Here is an 18,011-nt window from a genome sequence, read left to right on the forward strand (position 1 = left end):
CATGAAAAAGGTACTGTGGGTGTTTAAATGATTCAAGGCAAAAAACTAGAAGGACAAGTGCTGCTCCAACTGAGACACTGGGTGGTTTCAGGAAAGTAATGGGAGGTCACATTGGGAGGTTGGGCTTAAATGCCAGACCAAGACGTTTAGTTAGTTTCTTTCTTTTTCCAGTACTGGGGAGTGAACCTAGGGGTGCTCTACCACTGAGCGACATCTCTAGCCTTTTTATTTTTAATTTTTAATTTTGAGACAGGGCCTCACTAAGTTGCCAGTGGCTGACCTTGAACTTGGGGTCCTCAGCCTCCCTGTAGCAGGAATTACAGGCGTGTGCCACCATGTGTGGTGAGGTCGAATCTTCATTCTGCAGGCCATACTGAGACCATCATGACTAGTTCAGAGCCAGCCAGAAAAGGAATGTTCTGGTTCTTTGTGCAGGGAGGGTGAGGGGAGATGGAAGTAGATAAACCACTAAGGAAACTTTTCTAATACTTCCGATGAGAAGTGAAGGTCACCCTTGGCAGTGGTGGTATGGAAAGGGAAGGAGAGAATGAGCATGTGGGACATTGAGAAAAATAAACTAATAGAATGAGAGGAGAAACAAAAGGAGAAGGCAGGGTCAAGGGCAAGTCTGAAGATGCACAACTGGATGGCCAGGAACACGGTGATACTGTGGTATCAATGCAGAGAAGCCTGGGGTGGGAGTCGAAAATAATGATTAAATCTTTGAAATTTAGGGTGTTGGCTCCAAACCCACCAAAAAATAAAAAGCATAGGAGCTTCAGGGAAGATAAATTTTCTTTAGCTATGCTCAGTTTGAAGTCAAGTAATGAGTGACAACCAGGAGACACTAGAGTTCTCCATAAGTGTTTTATTTAGAAGATACTGCAGAGATGTAATAGCTAAAGATTCATAGTTGGAACAATGAAGGATGAGAGTATAAAGTCAAGGACCAGGTACTCATCTTCCCAATTCTAAGGGGGTGAAAGAGAAGGCTATGAGGAGGAGGAGGGAGAGGTGAAGAACAGACCTGCATAGAAACCAAGAGCTTCAAGGACAAGAAGTGCTCAGATGAACCATGAGCTGCAGAGAAATCAGAAAAAATGAAGTGGGAAGGGACCACTGAGTTTGGTCTTTGGGAAATCATTAATGACTTATGAGTGATGACTTATGAAAATAATGTGGACCAAAACTAGATTGATGTAAAAAAATAAAGTAGTATAGGAAAGGAGGATAATGAGGATATAATTATTAATTCAAGAAGTTTAGGAATGAAAAGACAGGGATGTGGTGGTAGCTCCAGGGGAACACAATGGTCCTTCCCCATGTAAATGTCCACTCACCGATGATTATTCAGAGAGAGTTATTTGTCTATGCTGCCCTACAAGGCAATAGTGGCTAGAAGAGGCCAGAAGAAGGGCTTTGGGACCAACTAGATGGAAGTGAGGCTCCATCTGTTCTAAAGTCACAGAGCACATTATCTGTGTGTACAGCAGCATCTATTTTAGCAGACAGAGCTTGTTTATCACACATCAAAAGACTGAGAGAGGGAAACAAGAAAATTCTCCTTCCCCACTTAGGAAAACAAGGCTCCTTCCATTCTCTTAAAAAAGTATTCAAAACTTTGAAAATATATTTCAGCAAGGAAGAAATGCTAAGAAAAACAAGTGTACTCACTGGGCATGGTGGGGCATGCCTGTAATCCCAGCAGCTCAATAGGCTGAGGCAAGAAGATCACAATTTCAAGGCCAGTATCAGCAATTTCATAAGGCTCTAAGCACCTTAGTGTGATCCAGTTACAAAATAAAAAATAAAAAGAGTGGGGATGTGGCTCAGTGGTAAAACACTCCTGGATTCAATTCCTGGTACCGAAACAAAACAAAAACCAACCAACCAAACAAAAAAGCAAGTGTATGATCCTTCTACTTAAATGCACTATAAGAAAGTGCCCAGGGGTATCATACAACACTCTTAATGATACTATTGATATTGTCTGAGTCTTATGGGACTTAACACCTGCACAGTGATTTTCATTTTATTAAAACCTTTCTTGATCTCTTTAATCCTCACAGAATCCCCATCAGGTTTTACTTTCCTCTGTTTTACAAGGGAAGAAACTGAGGATCAGAAAGAATTAAATGATTTCCCCCAAATTCCCCCCAAACCCAGCCAGGAAATGACAGAGCCCTATACCCCTTGCACTTTTCAGTACACGTTTTCAAACATCATTTACATGGTCTTCACTGGGTGATGCTCTTAGCTGTGGTATGACAAATAAAAAATGTAGCAAGGTTCTCATCATCCTGGTTTGGGGGCTGTAAAATACTCTCCGTGTCACTAAAATGACATTAACTTTGAGCTATCAGTTCATGTTCATGATTTCATTGTCTCTATTCCACAGCTGAGCTATTTTTCCTGGGCTCCTTTACCATCTCCATCTTAGCAATGTGTTTCCTTTGGTCCCCTATCTGCTCAGTTCAATCAGGCCTGTGAAATGCAAGGACAAAGCCTCAATCCATACTCCTGCTCCAGATAGTCAGGAGGCAGGACAGCAACTCTCTCCTCCAATCCCTAGTTTGGTCTGGTAGGAAGACGGCCAGACTTGGAGACTGAGGACCCAACTACCAAGCTAACTCTGTGACCTTACTTATATCACTCAACACACTAAGCACCCATTTCTTGCTCTAACAAATGAGGATAATAACAGCTACTAAGTTTGCTGCAGGGATCCAGGGGACCACTTATAAAAGTAGGACTGTGCAGGACTTAATTTTCCATTGCAGCTGTCTTGAAATACTTAATAATTTTAGAAGGAGAAGTCCTACATTTTCATTTTGTACTAGGCCTCAGCAAATTATGAAGGTGGTCTTACCTGTATGCCCTCAGCAAGGCTACCTTTTACCTCTCTGGGTGCCACAGTCTGTAATTAATTTAATTGAATTGAAGTGTTATAAAATGAATTTTAAGGACAATTGCCAATTCTCCTTTACTTTATCTATTAGCAAAATTTGACACAGTTGACCAGTCCCTCCTCCTTAAAACATTTTTTCCACTTGGCTTCTAGAACATATTTTTGGTTTTCTTCTGGCCCACTGGATGCTCCTTTGCTGTGTTCTCCCTCATCTGATAGCGCATCCAAGCTACTTGATCTCTACATGATCCTGATCCTCTCCTCCCAGCCTGCCCTTCCCTCTCTGGCATTGGTAACTCCATCCTTTCAGTAGCTCAGACCAAATCCTTACCTTGACACTCTTGTTTCTTAGCCCATATCCAACTTATAAATCCTTCCAGAACCTCACCACCTCTTTTTTTTTTTAATATTTATTTTTTAGTTCTCGGCGGACACAACATCTTTCTTTGTATGTGGTGCTGAGGATCGAACCCGGGCCGCACGCATGCCAGGCGAGCGCGCTACCGCTTGAGCCACATCCCCAGCCCCAACCTCACCACCTCTTCACCACTACCATCGCAGTCCAAGCCAGAGTCCTCTCTTTCTTAGATTGCTGCAATGTACTTCTGATTGTCTCCCTTCCACTTCTTCTGCTGTCCCACACAGTAACCCGAAAAATCCTTTAAATATGTAAGTCAGATCGCCTCACCCTTGGGTTCAAAACCATCCTGTGATTATCCACATGCTTGGGGCAGAACTTCCTATAATGGACAACAAGCTGCTCTCTGATCCCACTTCCTGGAAAACTGCTTTCCTCAGGTCATTTCTGGTGCCCTCCCCACCTGGATCTCAAAACAGCTGGCCTCTCTCCCCCTTCCTTTCTGCTGTCTTATTACAGTGAAGCCTTACCTGACTATACTATTAAAAGTGCAGGGAAGGTACAGTGGTGCACACCTAGAGTCTCAGCTTCTTGGGAGGCTAAGGCAAGAGAATCATTTGAGCACAGAGTTTGAGAACAGCCTGGGCAATATAATGAGACCTCATTAAAAAAAAAAAAGTATTGGGGCTGGGGATGTGGCTCAAGTGGTAGCGCGCTCGCCTGGCATGCATGCGGCCCGGGTTCAATCCTCAGTACCACATACAAAGTTGTTGTGTCCGCTGAAAACTAAAAAATAAATATTAAAAATTATTAAAAAAAAAAAAAAAAAAAAAAAAAGTATTTATCAACCCTCCTGTCATTTCTCATTCTATTATCCCCAGCTCAATTTTCTCCAATGTATTCATCCCCATCTGAAACATTTTATTTGTTTGCTTATTGTTCATCTGTCCCCATTAAAACATAGGCTCCCTGGGAGGACTTTGTCTTTTAACCATGAGATCTCCAGCACATAGGACAGTGCCGGGCATGGAATGAATGACAGTAGAAAGAACTCTGGAAGGATGATGGTTCTGCCATGAGGCAACCCCAGCAGCAGCAGCAGCCCCTTAGAGTACATCGACTACCTTCTCAGCCTGCATGTCTGGGAAGCTGGCCTTGCGTCCAGGGAGGGAGAGCATTCATGGGGACAACTGTGAGCCATGCTGCCCACACAATCAAACTGTGGAGATGAGAAAGTGAATCAGCAGCTGTAACTGCCCTCCAGGAGTTTGTGGCCTAAAGGGAGGTTTTAGGTACATATGCACATAACTCTAGAACATGGTGGCATTTGTTAAAAATATCTGGGTTTTAATGCCCAACATCTCACATTCTGGTAATAACTCTAAGTTTTTTTTTTTTTTTAAAGAGAGAGTGAGAGAGAGGTAGAGAGAGAGAGAATTTCAACATTTATTTTTTAGTATTTGGCGGACACAACATCTTTGTTTGTATGTGGTGCTGAGAATCGAACCCGGGCCGCACGCATGCCAGGTGAGCGCGCTACCGCTTGAGCCACATCCCCAGCCCAATAACTCTAAGTTTTGTACAGAGAACTTTACTATGGCTTGTAAAGGTACTGTGTGATTCTTTCTGTCCCAAATTCCCACCCTGGTCTGCTTATCACATCAGAGACACCTTGCCTGACTTCCAATCTAGTTTGCTCCAAAGCATCTCCAGCGGCCCTCTCCACCCAGTATTGACCTCAATTTGATGTTAACTTGAAACCCCACCCTCTTCTAGTCTTCTATCCTCTGCCTCTAGATGCAGGGAACGTGGGGCAGGGGTGGAATCAACTTATGGAGACTCTGAAAGTCCTTACAATAAAGATGTGTGTACTCTCTCTTCCATGAGCCCAGCTTTTTAGTCCAGAGGCCTGGTACAGATGGCATTCAGTCAAGCTTGCTGAATCGTTGAACTGGGTGATATGACTCTAAGGACAATCCTATTGAAAAAGTCCCTTTGTAGCCTCTTGGGGGTGTTCCAGGGGGCTTCTATGAGGTTATTTTGTGAAACTATCATAATGTAAGAAACAACATAACAATAATTAAAACAGGGGCTGGGGTTGTGCAAGGCCCTGAGTTCAATCCTTAGCACCACATATAAATAAATAAATATAATAAAATTATTGTGTCCCTCTACCAAAAAATAAATTAAAAATTAATTAATTAATTTAAACAACCCAAAGGAACCAATGTTTAAACCATTGGCTTAGATTATAAAATACTATTTTATAAGTTTCAAAGTCACTTTGAATTTTTTAAATCCCATATCTGAGAATACAAACTTTTTGAAAGAAATAACACAGAGTGCAGGGACTCACCGAGTTATCTGAATTTTTAGATACAGAGATTTACTTATGAGAAAAATTGGGGAATTGAGAAACAGAGCTCACTCACCATTAGGATCTGGTCATCAAAAACCAAATTAAAGGGTTTTTTTTGGCGGGGGTGGGGGGGTGGGGTGGGGGGGGTGGGGGGGTGGGGGGGCAGCTACCAGGAATTGAACTCAGGGGCACTCAACCACTGAGCCACATCCCCAGCCCTCTTTTGTATTTTATTTAGAGACAGGGTCTCACTGAGTTGCTTAGTGCCTTGCTGTTGCTGAGGCTGGCTTTGAACTCACCATCCTCCTGCCTCAGCCTCCTGAGCTGCTGGGATTACAGGGGTAGGACACCATGAGCCCAGCTCCAAGTTAAATTTTGGTGGCAAGTAATCAGGTGTTAGTTTTGTCATGCTCAGTACTTTTCAGTGTGTTTAAAAACTTGTTTCTCTCCTACCTTCACACCACACACACATTTTCATACCCAGGCAGGATCAAGCATTAAAAAGATGATCCATCTTAGAATCAGTAAGAAGTGCTGCTGGCAATAAGTAAGACAATACTGGGCAGGTAAACCCTTCCCCTCCCAGTTTCTTCTTATGTAAACAAAGGGGAAGAGAAAAGATAATTTCCATCTCTTATAATTCCGATGCATTAAGACTGTGGGGGCTGAAGATGTTGTTTAGAGGGAGAACGCTTGCCTAGCATGCATGAAGCTCCAGAGCATCCCCAGCACTGCAAAACACACACACACACACACACACATATATATATATATATATATATATATATATTTTTTTTTTTTTTTTTGAGACAGGGTCTTGCTAAATTGCCTAGGCTCGCCTTGGACTTGTGATCCTCCTGCCTCAGTCTCCCAAGTTGCTGGAATTACAGTACACCACAGCACCTAGTTTTCTGAGTTTTCTTAGTGCATTCAAGCTCTGACTTGGTTTGCCAAAATCTGGTTACTATATTTTTATTATTAGTAAAAGCAGCTAAGATTTATTAAGCACATTCAATATGCTAGGCACCTGTTATTCGTTATGTCAGGCATATATAAAATGCCTTATATCAATTATCTGATTTAATCACCCCAGAAAAATCCTTGAAGCAGATACCAATATTGTCCTCATGTCACAGGCAGGTGGACAATATTGTTAGGTGACTCCAAGGCCATCTAACCTGCCTAAGGCTGCTGAATTAGAGAATGGCAATGCTGGGATTCAAGGTCTTCATTTCACTGGGCTCTAGAGCACACTTAACTCTTTGTCTCCTGGACTAACTGCCTGCTTCAAGTGGCACTCAGTGACTTTGCTTTGTTAAACCATGGTCCACCTTGCTTTGTTGAACCACGGTCCGCGGGGCCTCCATGCCTTCACAAGCCGGGTGACCAATTGGAGGTAGGATGGTTCCTTTGATTTCAACTTAATTTCTGGGATATAACATGGCGATATTTAATTAAGAAATGCCTTTAGACCTTCCCATGCATTAATTACAGTGGATTTCACTAGTTATTTGGAGCCACTTATGGAATTTGATTCTTTATGTCTATTATGTAACAATACATAGAGGAAGATTTCTCCTTTCTTCCTTCCTTCCTTTCTTTCTTTATAGATTAAGGTGGGAAAAGTCCACATCCAGGAAGAAAATTGTAAGATTAATTTTATATATATAGTACAGTTTATAATTTTCATTTTCCATCATTTTCACTTTTTTTTTTTTTTTTGGTGGCTCTGGGATGGAAGTCAGGGCCTTGCACATGCTAGGCAAGTGCTTAACCACTGAGCTATGCCCCCTGCCCCCATCATTTTCATTTTCAAAAGAGCTGTATAAAATAGGCAAAGCAGCGACTCTTTGCCCATTTCGTAAATAAAGAAGAGAGTAGCAGGAAAGAGAAGTGTTCCATGCTGGACCAGTGAGCTGGTGGGAACCTAGACCAGCGTTCTGTCTACACTAGGCCACCTCCGTTTGTGAAAAGCAATCTGTCCAGCCACAGCCTGGTGTGACCCAGCCTGTAGTACAGTCGTTTGGTGTCCTAAAAAGGAATTCAGACACTTGCTAGCAGATGGAATCAAATGACTGCTGCCCGGGAGGCTGTAGGAGACCTTGCGGGAGAGGGGTTCCCTGTACAAACAGCAGGGAACCTATGCTTGAGGACCAGGACCCAGCACCGACAAGGACAGCTCACACCTGCACAGTGTGATAAAGAAAGCAGAACTTGCCTGACGCTCTGGTCCATCCTGATACAACTTTTAGGCGGGAAGTCAAGTGACAAGTAAATGTGTGTGGTTTCTTTTTTTTTTTTTTTTTTTAAGTGTTAGTTGTTTTTGATATTTTTAAAAAGCTTTTAGGTCACTTGTGGAAGTCAGACCAAACACCAGGAACATACTGCAGAGAGATGGACTCAGGGAAGGAGCAATCTCATTTAAGTCTCCATGGAACACCTAATCTTCATCCAGGTAATGGAAGAGAGCTTTGGAGGTGGTGGCTGTTGGGGAAAACTGGGGGCTATGAATATTTCCCCCTTCTTTATGGATCTGGCCAAAAAAAAAAAAAGGCACAATTGAGTACATTTATATAAAATCTTGGGTAGCAAGAACTGAGCTGAATAAATTTTGTAGTGCCTTTTAGCACTAGGATTCTAATAAGCCAGAGAAACACAAAGTAATAACAAAGTATAATAAGAAATTCACTCTAAGTGAGGGTGAAAATGCTCAATACTGGATGGTTATGGTGAAATGAGTATGTTCTTACACTTCTGTGGTAGTGTAAATTTGGTATAATTTTTGGAAAGAGATCTGACAACAGGTACAAGAACTATTATAGTGCTTATTCTTTTGAATCCTAATCTCCGTCTTTGTATCTGTCCTAAAGCAGTGTTTCTCTCAAAATGTTTTGCAGAACCCTAGGCCCTGAGCTATCCTAAGACAATGTCTTAAAAGTTTTTTTGTTTGATGGATCTCTTTGGCACTCAAATGAACCTCTAGATCCCTTCTTAGAATAAAAACTTTTAATACATAGGATTATAACATAAGCAATCATATTAATCAGTTGTAAAGAATTTAAATTGTTTTAGTGATATATTACTTATTTATAGATGCATTAAATAACAAGATATATCAATGGGTCTAATAATCATAGTGTCAGATCCAGCAATCATATCCAATGAATGCTATTTTAAGGCATCAGCAACAACTACAATGTGATATGAAAAAAAAATTTTTTGTGTGTGGTTTCTTTTAGTGACCAAGTCACACACTATTAAAACTACCATGGTGTGTTACCTAACATTCATAATTGAAGGCAGTGTAATTTTAATTAGAGGTTGGAAAAGATAAATGTATAGTGTAATTTTTCCCCAAGAAAAATTCTTGTCCTAAGAAACAAAGGTGCTGTGGTTCAAGGGGCACACTCTTCTACTTGGAGGTCAAGGGCAGATTTACATCCCTCCAAAGGCTCTCAGAAGTTCTACATTAAAGAACCATTAACTTTCCTCAAACTTGGATGGCAAGAGAAATTCTGATTAACACTCTTAATATTCCAAAGATCTTGAAGAAACACCATCCTGAGAGAAAAAAAAATTAAAAAGCTGTCTGCAATGAATTATATTATGTTATATGTTATATGTTAAATATGTTATAGTTTGATATACAAGACAGAACAAAAACAGAAACAAACAAGCCAAAAAAACCTCACAACAACCTAAATGCTCAAGACAGGCAGGGTGAATGGGTAAACTAGAAAGTATCAGCTAGATTAAGTACCATGTCATCATTAAAATTATAGTTATGGAGGGTATGTCATGGAAAATCTTGTGGTATAATGTTAGGTTAACAAAAAGATAAAATCATGGTATGCAATTATTACAATCTTGTGTCTAGGACCTGGATGGAAATGAGGAGTAAAATGAAAACGAGTTATTATGTTAAAGATGGCAGAACATGGCTGATTTTTTTCCTTTTATTATTTGTTCAACATGTAAGATTATTTTGGCTGGGTCTGATGACACATGCCTGTGGTGCCAACTACCTGGGAGGCTGAGTGGGGGAGGATAGCTTGAGCCCACAAGTTCAAGACGGTCCTGGGCAATATAACAAGACCCCATCTAAAGATAAAAAATTTTTTTGAAGAAACTAATAGGTTGGGAGCACGCTTATGTGCAAACACTATTTCTGAATAGATTTTTGATCTTTTAGCTCAAAACTGTTTACTGAATGTCTGCTTCCAGGCTCTCTGTCTAGAGCGACAAGGATAATTAAGAAATGGCCCCTTTCCTCAAAAATCTAGGGAAAAAAACTCAGCCATAAGGATTTTACCACTTTGCAATAGGGTTTTTTGTTTTGTTTTGTTTTGTTTTTCCTGAACCCAAGGGCTCTCTACTGAGCCACATTCCCAGCCCTCTTTATTTTCATTTTGAGTCAGGATCTCATTAATTTACTAGGGTGACCTTGAACTTGCTACCTCCTTGCCTTAGTCTCCTAAGTAGCTGGGATTACAGGTGTATGCTCCTCCATGCTGACCAATGCCACGTGTCATCAATCTCTTCAGTAATTTCCATTTTCATCCTACAGACGTCATTGGAACTTGGAGTTTGCGCAACAGAGAACAGCTCAGAAAAAGGAAAGCTGAAGCACAAGAGAAGCAAACTTCACAATGGCTACTTGGGTATGGTATCATGACAAGGGGAAAGGAACTCTTTGTTGAGCATATGTTACATGGGAAGAAGCACGTCACACTCCACCTTCACAACAATCTGTCAATCAAGTGTTCCTATTTTACAAAAATGGGAAACTAGTCTCCACTGGGTTAAATCTTTTGCCTAGAGTCACAACATAAAGTAGTGGCAATAGAATTTTATTCCTGTCTCTGCTTTTTATTAAAGCACTGGGTGGCCAACCAAATTATATTGTAGAGAAGCCTGTTGTTGGATAGTGCTAGTAATAGAAATGTGGGAGCATCTTGTCATGGGGAGTGGGGACCACGGTAGAGGATATCTCTGCTAGTAAAAGGCTTGCGGAGCGAGTTTGATGAACTCTCCTCAGAGTAAACCCAAACCTTGTGCATGAGTGACAGAGTTTAGGAGTTCTAAATCTCCCCTCAAAGTGACTCAGGGAGGAAAGAGAGGAACATGATCAATCAGGCAGCATCTAACTGCATCCATTTAGAGTAGGATTGTGACTATAGGAGACTTGCTTGATTGCAGAAAGAAAACAGGTGCCCCAAAAGCCCAAAATATAGCACCCATCCAAGCCAGAGGCTCTGGGCTTCAGCACTATTGATACCACCCACGTGTTCTAGATGCTTGGTGGCATTTTCTGGTCTGTATATACCAACAGCACCTCCTTCCTCCTACCCCAGTTGTGACAGGCAAAATGTCTCTAGATGTCGTTGTCAAATGCTTCTGGGGCAAGGTGGGGTGGGGAGGAGGCGACAGAAATCACTCTCAGTTTCGAACCATTGATCTAAGCAAAGCATTCCTTGAGAAAGGGCATTTGTCACTGCCCCCCCCACCCCCCGCCCCCAGAAGAGTGCTGGCTGCTGTGCTGGCACAGATGTTCCTGTAACACCAATTAATTTATGTATGATTGGCAAATAGGAAAATGATGTCAGTACAATGTGGAAGTTGCGTTGGCTCATTTTTCCTTGTCAGAAGGAGTCAGAACAGTGGGAACAGAACGGAAACCTTCAGCAGGAAGGGAAGGCTGTGGCTTGGCTGCTGTGAAGGCAGGAACCTCTTAAGCCCGCGCCTGGGCCTCCCTCCCAGAGAGACACATGCTGGCCTTGCATGTTCTGCTCTCCACCATGTGGCAGCTTGCACTTGTTCCTGCGCCCAGCTTAGTGGCTCAGAGCTCAGGTCTCAGCAACAGTGAGCCTGAAACCACTCTGTTGCCTTTCTACATTCTTACCCGAGGTAGCCTCCAGCCATGCTAAATTGCCTGTCTGGACCAACCAAGGTATCTCCCTGGTGCCAATTGTTAGTGTTCGAAAGTTACATAGGTTTTGCAGGGTTTGTCCCAAGTCTCCTCCCCATCCCTCCCCCCATAGTCACTGTTTTTTTTTGTTGTTGTTATGGGGGATTGAACTCAGGGATCTCAACCACTGAGCCACATCTCCAGTCCAGGTCTCACTGAGTTGCTTAGTTGCTGAGGCTGGCTTTGATCCTCCTGCCTCAGCCTCCCAAGTCACTGGGATTTCAGGTGTGTGCCACTGAGCCTGGCCACTGTTATTTCTTTGTGCGTGGTTTTGCAGAGAGTAAGGGCTTTCAGGAATGCACACCATGATTTTAAAGCAGAAACTCCGTCCCTGGGTCCCATGACAGTGACTCTATTGAAGATTATCCAGTTAGCTCCCCAGCCCCACACCCAGTGATAACCTCCTGATCATTACTTGGTTTCCCAAGGACTTGCCTCCAGAGAAAGAGAGCATCTGTTTACCTTGCACTTGTCCGTCAGTCCAAGTATTCTCTGGTGTATCGCTCTGTATTGCTCACTGTTCACTTAAAAATTGGTCTTGAAGTTTATCTATCAATCTTTCTGAGTCTTGTTGATGAGCTCTGATAAATAGAGATAGTATCACTGTGCTGACAGAATTGGTTTTCTGAGCTTAATGAACTGAGAGGACAAAGTTGAGGACTTCACTGAAGTAGATGGTGCCTTAGTGACCTTGACACCTGGCTAGACTTGCTCTGATGACCCTGTCCATGCTGTTCCCTTTTCTCACCATAAGGTACAGTGAAATCTTACTGATTTCAGAGAAAGGCAGCAGAGTGTAAAGGTTAAGCGTCTGACTGATGAGCCAGAACAACTAGACTTGAAGCCTGACTCCCCCACTTCCAAGCTGTTAACCTTGGACAAGTTATTCAACCTCTCTGTGCCTCAGTTTTGTCACCTGCAAAATAGAGATAATAGTATCCACCACCAGGCTAATGTGAAGATTATATGAGATAAGAGAAAAAGTAGATTTCCTTACGACAGTGCCAGACACATAGGAAGGTCTATAAGTGTTTCCTGTATTAATATGAGAGTAATAATTTGTACTGTATTTGAATAACGCATTCATGTAAATTATTATAGGTTATTCTTACAACTACCATGTTAAGTTTGGGAGACACTATTTACTTCATTTTACCTAAAAGGAAGCTAAGGCATAGAAAGCTTTAGTGACTTACCCACGACCATGAGAAAGTACAGACTCAAGTTTATTTTACCATTATTTTACCCAGATCTCCTCATATGGAGATCTATGAACTAAGTTATTTTGTAATTAGTATGTAAGAAAAAGTGTTTCCTGAAGAATTCACATATAGCATCATTTTTTTTTAACCTGACAATAACCTTGTAACCTGTCTTGTTACCTTGGTTACTTGGAGTAATAGTTCAAAGCTGTCATAACCATCACTTCAATTTTCCTTTTCTTCTGTATGGTTTTAAATATTTACTTTGCACTAAGTACATATACACTTTTTTATCTTGACTTCAAACTATTTTTGGTGAGGTAATCTTTTAAGAAACTTTTTTATTATAAAGAATTTCAAACACACCCAAATGCAGAACAAGGTATATATCTTTTAAATGTGTGAGGAACTCTGAGCACTATAAAAACACAAGACACACTGGTTTCATTTCCAAAGAATGCCTCGCTTACTGAAAGAAATATGGTCTCTTCAGGAAGAACGCAGTATGGGCAGCCTATGTTCTTTGCCTTAAGCAAGATACAATAAATCCTTCAGGAGAAGGAAGCAAGAAGAGCATTTCAGCCCCGTGTTCTGTTAGAGAAGGCTCCATGAGCGGGTAGTGTGGAACAGAATTTCAATAGGTTTAGAAAAATGATGAAATGCTTATTTATAGTACCTTCCCCACCCCCCAGCCCATCTGTATTAGCCATCTGTATTTGGTTATATTCGCAGGTCCTAACAATTTGTCATTGGCTTCAATTTCCGCACAAGTCCTTTCATCTTCTAGATCTTTAATGCATTAATTAGGTATAATATGGCCACTAAGGCCTTTCCACCAAGCATCTTAACCTCAAAGAAAAAAATTTTTTTTTTTTTTGTTTTTGCAGCTTTGACTCCATTTACAGTAAACCTCATGTGATAGCTATTGTAGCTTCTTAGTTCTTTACAGAAGACTAACAGACAAGCAAGCCAGACACACCATCTGCCTGCAGATGAGGAGTCCTGCCTCAATCGTAGATCTAGAAACTCAATTGTATCTTCACCTAGGAGACAATAGGGCTGCCTCACACAGACAGCCCAAGAGACGAGTGTATAAAACAGAATGTTCTTTTTTTTTCCCAATATATTTTTATTTGTAGATGGACATCGCACTTTATTTTATTTACTTATTTATTTTTATAGGGTGCTGAGGATCGAACCCAGTGCTTCATATGTGTTAGGCAAGAGCTCTGCCACTGAGCCACAACCCCAGTCCCCATGTTCTCAATTTATAGCAGGAATTATGCATTTTCCATGACCAAACTTTAAGCATACACAATCAAACACACACACACACACACACACACACATACTGTACACTGGTAAGCAAGGCATCAAAGCCAAAAAGTCCTGAAGGAACATTTCCTAACAATTTAGAACATTCTAGCACTGTTCATTTTACAAACAAGGAGACTGAGACCCAGAGAAATTGAGTGAGTTGTTCAAGGTCGTGCAACAAGGCTGTGAGGGACCTGGGACTGTTATTAGAAGCCTTTGAACTCTGTAGCCCTGTTGCTGACATTAATTCTAATCTTTCTGCAGAGAACAGAAAAAACGCAGGCAGCAGAAAACAGGAAGACAAAGAGGCCAAAAGAGACAACAAAATGCAGAACTGAAGGTGAAGCCTTGGTCACGAAGAGAAAAAAAAATGATGGGGAAAGCACTGGCACCTTCAGAGAAAGAAACTGAGCCGCCTGGGCGGGTAATGGTAGTCTCCCTGCAAAAGATTGTGACCAAGGAACATTCTTCTGAAATACACCAAGAAAACATCATGCCTGAGGAAAATTCTTCTGAGTACCAAGAAACAGTACTACAAAACCATTCTTCTGAAACAGGCCAATCTTTGGCTGTACCTGAAACCCTCTCTCCCAAAATGTGCCAAGAATCAGCTGCACCTCATGACCATTGTCCAGAAGAATGTCAAGACATGGCTGAGCCCCAAGTCCTCACTCCTAATACTTGCCAAGAAATAGCTATAGTTCAAAATCATCCTTTCAAAATGTGGCAAAATATCACCCAACCCAAAGTTCTCTCTCTTGAAATGTGTCAGGAAACAGCTGGTGCCCAAACTCTTCCTTCTACAACATCTGAATATGTAGCTGACCTGGAAGGCTGCTCTCCTGAAGCATCCCCCAAACCAGATGTGACAAAAGGGTGCCCTCTTGACACATACCAAAACACAGCTGGATTAGAGGAATTCAATTCTGAACCAGATCAAGGAACAGCTGAGACTAAAAGCTTTTTTCCCAAAACACAAGAAATAGTTGTGCCTAAAGATCTTTCTATAAAAACATGCCAAGAAACAGTTGAACCTGAATATTTCCCTTATGAAACACAAAAAGAAATAACTGCGCTTCAAACCTCCTCTCCTGAAACAATCCAAGAAACATCTGCTCTTGAAGAATATTCACCTCACACAAACCAAGAATCACCTGGGCCTGAAGAATATTCACCTGAGACATCTGGGCCTGAAGACCTCTCCATTAAGACATATAAGAATTCGGATTCGCCTAAACAGTGCCTTCCAGAACCAAGTGCAGAAACAGTTTGGCCCCAAGGCCAGGATCCTAAAGCAGACCAGGAAGAGGCTAAGGATGGTAACACTTTCCCTCAAGGTAGGGGGCTGTTCATAGGTACATTTCAGCCAGTCTTGATTTACAGGCTTCTTTGATGATAACTACTTATTTCAGTGGCACGATAACTATCATTGGCTAATTTCAAGTAAAATGCATTTTCATGCAACCAACATTCTGTGTTGGCACATTTCCAAAGGATTAAAAGAAAATAATTGAAATGCAAGCCTGTACCGTAAGTACTTTTGCATACTATCCATTTTGAGAATCTATAGTCAGTGAAATGAATCCCAGTATATAGTATGTATTATGTTCAGAATATTTTAGAAGGACAATTGAGATTAACAAGAAAGCTTAAAGAATGAAGTTTTCTGGAAAATGGAATTTTCCTGATAAACTAAAGGCAAGGAAATTCATAATACAAGTTACTAAGGATGCTAGGGAACTCATTCTTGTAAATTTCAATGGGTTTACCAAAAACCCAAATTTGTTCCTGAAAAGCTTTTCCCAAAGCATTGTATTTTGAAAATACTGTGACCAACCTTTCTTTAATTTGGTTTTCCTTGGACAAAACTGAGAACACTGATTCTCTTTGTATTTTACTATATAGACAGATAAGAAATGGGCTAAGTGCTGAGAGGTGAGCTCAGTTGTAGAGCGCTTGCCTAGCATGCATGATCTCCAGACCACAAAAACAACAAAAAACACACATAAAAATAAATAAAAACTGAAAAGAAAGAAAGAGAAATGGGCAAGTCTATTAGGTCAGAATTACCCTCCAAGAAATCTTTCTCAAAAGAAAGCCCTTTGGTAGCTTATTTGCTCTTTCTGCTAAAGTATGAGTACAACAAAAACATGAAGTTAGCCGGCTTCCAATTAAAGCAGGTTTTGAGATACTACTAAAAACAAATACATTTTAAAAAGAACTCGCATGAAGCTCTACTTGTACTTACGGGAGCACTTCTTGTTCTACCTGGTTAACCCAAGTAAACCCCCTGGTTTCTAACAGTTGCTTGCCAATATGGGCATGCAATTAATGCTCATTTTATTTTGGGTTTTATCTTACCAAACAAACTTACCAAACAAACTTCTTTGCTGATTATTAAAGTAATAAAGATATATTATAATAAATTCAAGCAATTTAAAGTGAATATAGCCCAGGTGTTTCTTGGTATGTGTCAGGTGAATATTCTTCAGGAGCAGATGATACCATCCATCTCCAGTCCCCAAGTGTTAAAGTTTATTTTAACAAATGAGCTAGTACTATAATTCTTTGCCGTAACTTTCATTTATATTATGTATTGTGGCCGTCTTTATGACATCTTATATAACAGCTGCAAAGTATTGTGCTCTATGTAGGGACAATAATTTGTCCAATCAATCCCTACAAATGATCAACATTTAGATTACTGCCAAGTTTTACTATTACAACAATGTTCATTGAACATCATTGGGAGTCCAATTTACTTATGTAACATGAATTTAGTACTTTCTGTATGCCTTGTATTAAATATTTTACATGAATTAATTTATTCAACTTTTCAAACCATATTAGTTTAAATAATATTCCCACTTTATATAGGTGGAAACAAGGCACCGGAAGCTTATTTGTCTGATTATTTCCTTTGGGTGTGTCCTAGAAGTTGAATTGCTGGGCCCATAGAGTACTCTTTATTTGAATATGTTCAGTAAGTCTAGTCTCCAGAAATGTAGCAGTTCACACACACCAAAATTTATATAAATGTCTTTTCTCTGTATCCTTGTTAGCACTGCATATAACATTTAAACATTTTTGCCAGGGCTGGAGCACAGCTCAGTGGTAGAGTGCTTGCCTAGGGAAAAAAAAATTCTTTTAATTCTTCTAAATATATATTATAAACATTTTTCCAGTTGTTTGTGATTTAATTTTGCTTATAGTGGGTTTTGCCATATAGAATTTTAATTTTTAGGAATTCAAACTTGTTACTCTTTTCCTTTCTGGTCTGTGTCTTGCTTAAAATCCTAAGATTAGAAAAACACTGTTACTTCCATAACATGATATTTTAATATTTCAATGTTTACTTCATCTGAAATTTATTTTTGTAAATGGTATGAGGTAAGGTTGCTTTTTCTCCTTCAATTGTTCCAATACTATATATTGAACTTCTTTTTGTGTTTCATTTGATTTTTCAGAAGTGAAAGAAAAACCCAAAGTAGAAGAACAAGAAATACCAGCAATTCCACATGATCCTCAAGAAATTCATCTAGAAAATGATGTCTATAGTTATGTTTTGTTTTAACAATGCTCAACCATAAAGTTGTATTCCAATGTAAAGTCCATCTTAATATGTTATGTGTGTGATTTTCTCAAAATGTTATAGAAATCTCTGTAATTTTCATTAATATTTTAACCTAGTTTTTTTTCCCATTTGTAGGACATATTTGAGTGTGAGGACTAACATGTTTTAAGGCTTTAACATAGACAATATTCTGCTAAAAGTGTGTGTGTGTGTGTGTTTGTGTGTGTGTACATGTGTGGGTATGTGTATATATACATATGGGGGCAGTTGTGGAAGGAAGAGACAAAAGAAAGGGTGAATAATTGATTTTCCCTCTAAGAACAAA

General features: G+C 40.3%; 1 protein-coding gene across 1 annotated transcript; it reads left to right on the forward strand.

The window, feature by feature from the left end:
- Nucleotides 1-7,900: 7,900 nt before the first annotated feature.
- On the forward strand, nucleotides 7,901-17,721 carry Hemgn (hemogen). The gene is made up of 4 exons (XM_046457416.2): nucleotides 7,901-8,080; nucleotides 10,193-10,286; nucleotides 14,377-15,449; nucleotides 17,580-17,721. Exons 1-4 carry the CDS (start codon nucleotides 8,020-8,022, stop codon nucleotides 17,684-17,686), a joined length of 1,335 nt encoding a protein of 444 aa, XP_046313372.1. The 5' UTR covers nucleotides 7,901-8,019; the 3' UTR covers nucleotides 17,687-17,721.
- Nucleotides 17,722-18,011: the final 290 nt, after the last annotated feature.

Source organism: Marmota monax, unplaced genomic scaffold (assembly GCF_021218885.2).
Source record: "Marmota monax isolate L192 unplaced genomic scaffold, Marmota_monax_Labrador192_F-V1.1 WCK01_AAM20220418_F8-fsc00069, whole genome shotgun sequence".
Taxonomy (NCBI): Eukaryota; Metazoa; Chordata; class Mammalia; order Rodentia; family Sciuridae; genus Marmota; species Marmota monax.

Coding starts and splice junctions, on each gene's coding strand:
- Hemgn (XM_046457416.2), top strand. CDS start 8,020: ATGGACTCAGGGAAGGAGCAATCTCATTTAAGTCTCCATGGAACACCT. Junction 8,081..10,192: donor AACACCTAATCTTCATCCAG/GTAATGGAAGAG, acceptor TTCATCCTACAG/ACGTCATTGGAACTTGGAGT. Junction 10,287..14,376: donor ACTTCACAATGGCTACTTGG/GTATGGTATCAT, acceptor ATCTTTCTGCAG/AGAACAGAAAAAACGCAGGC.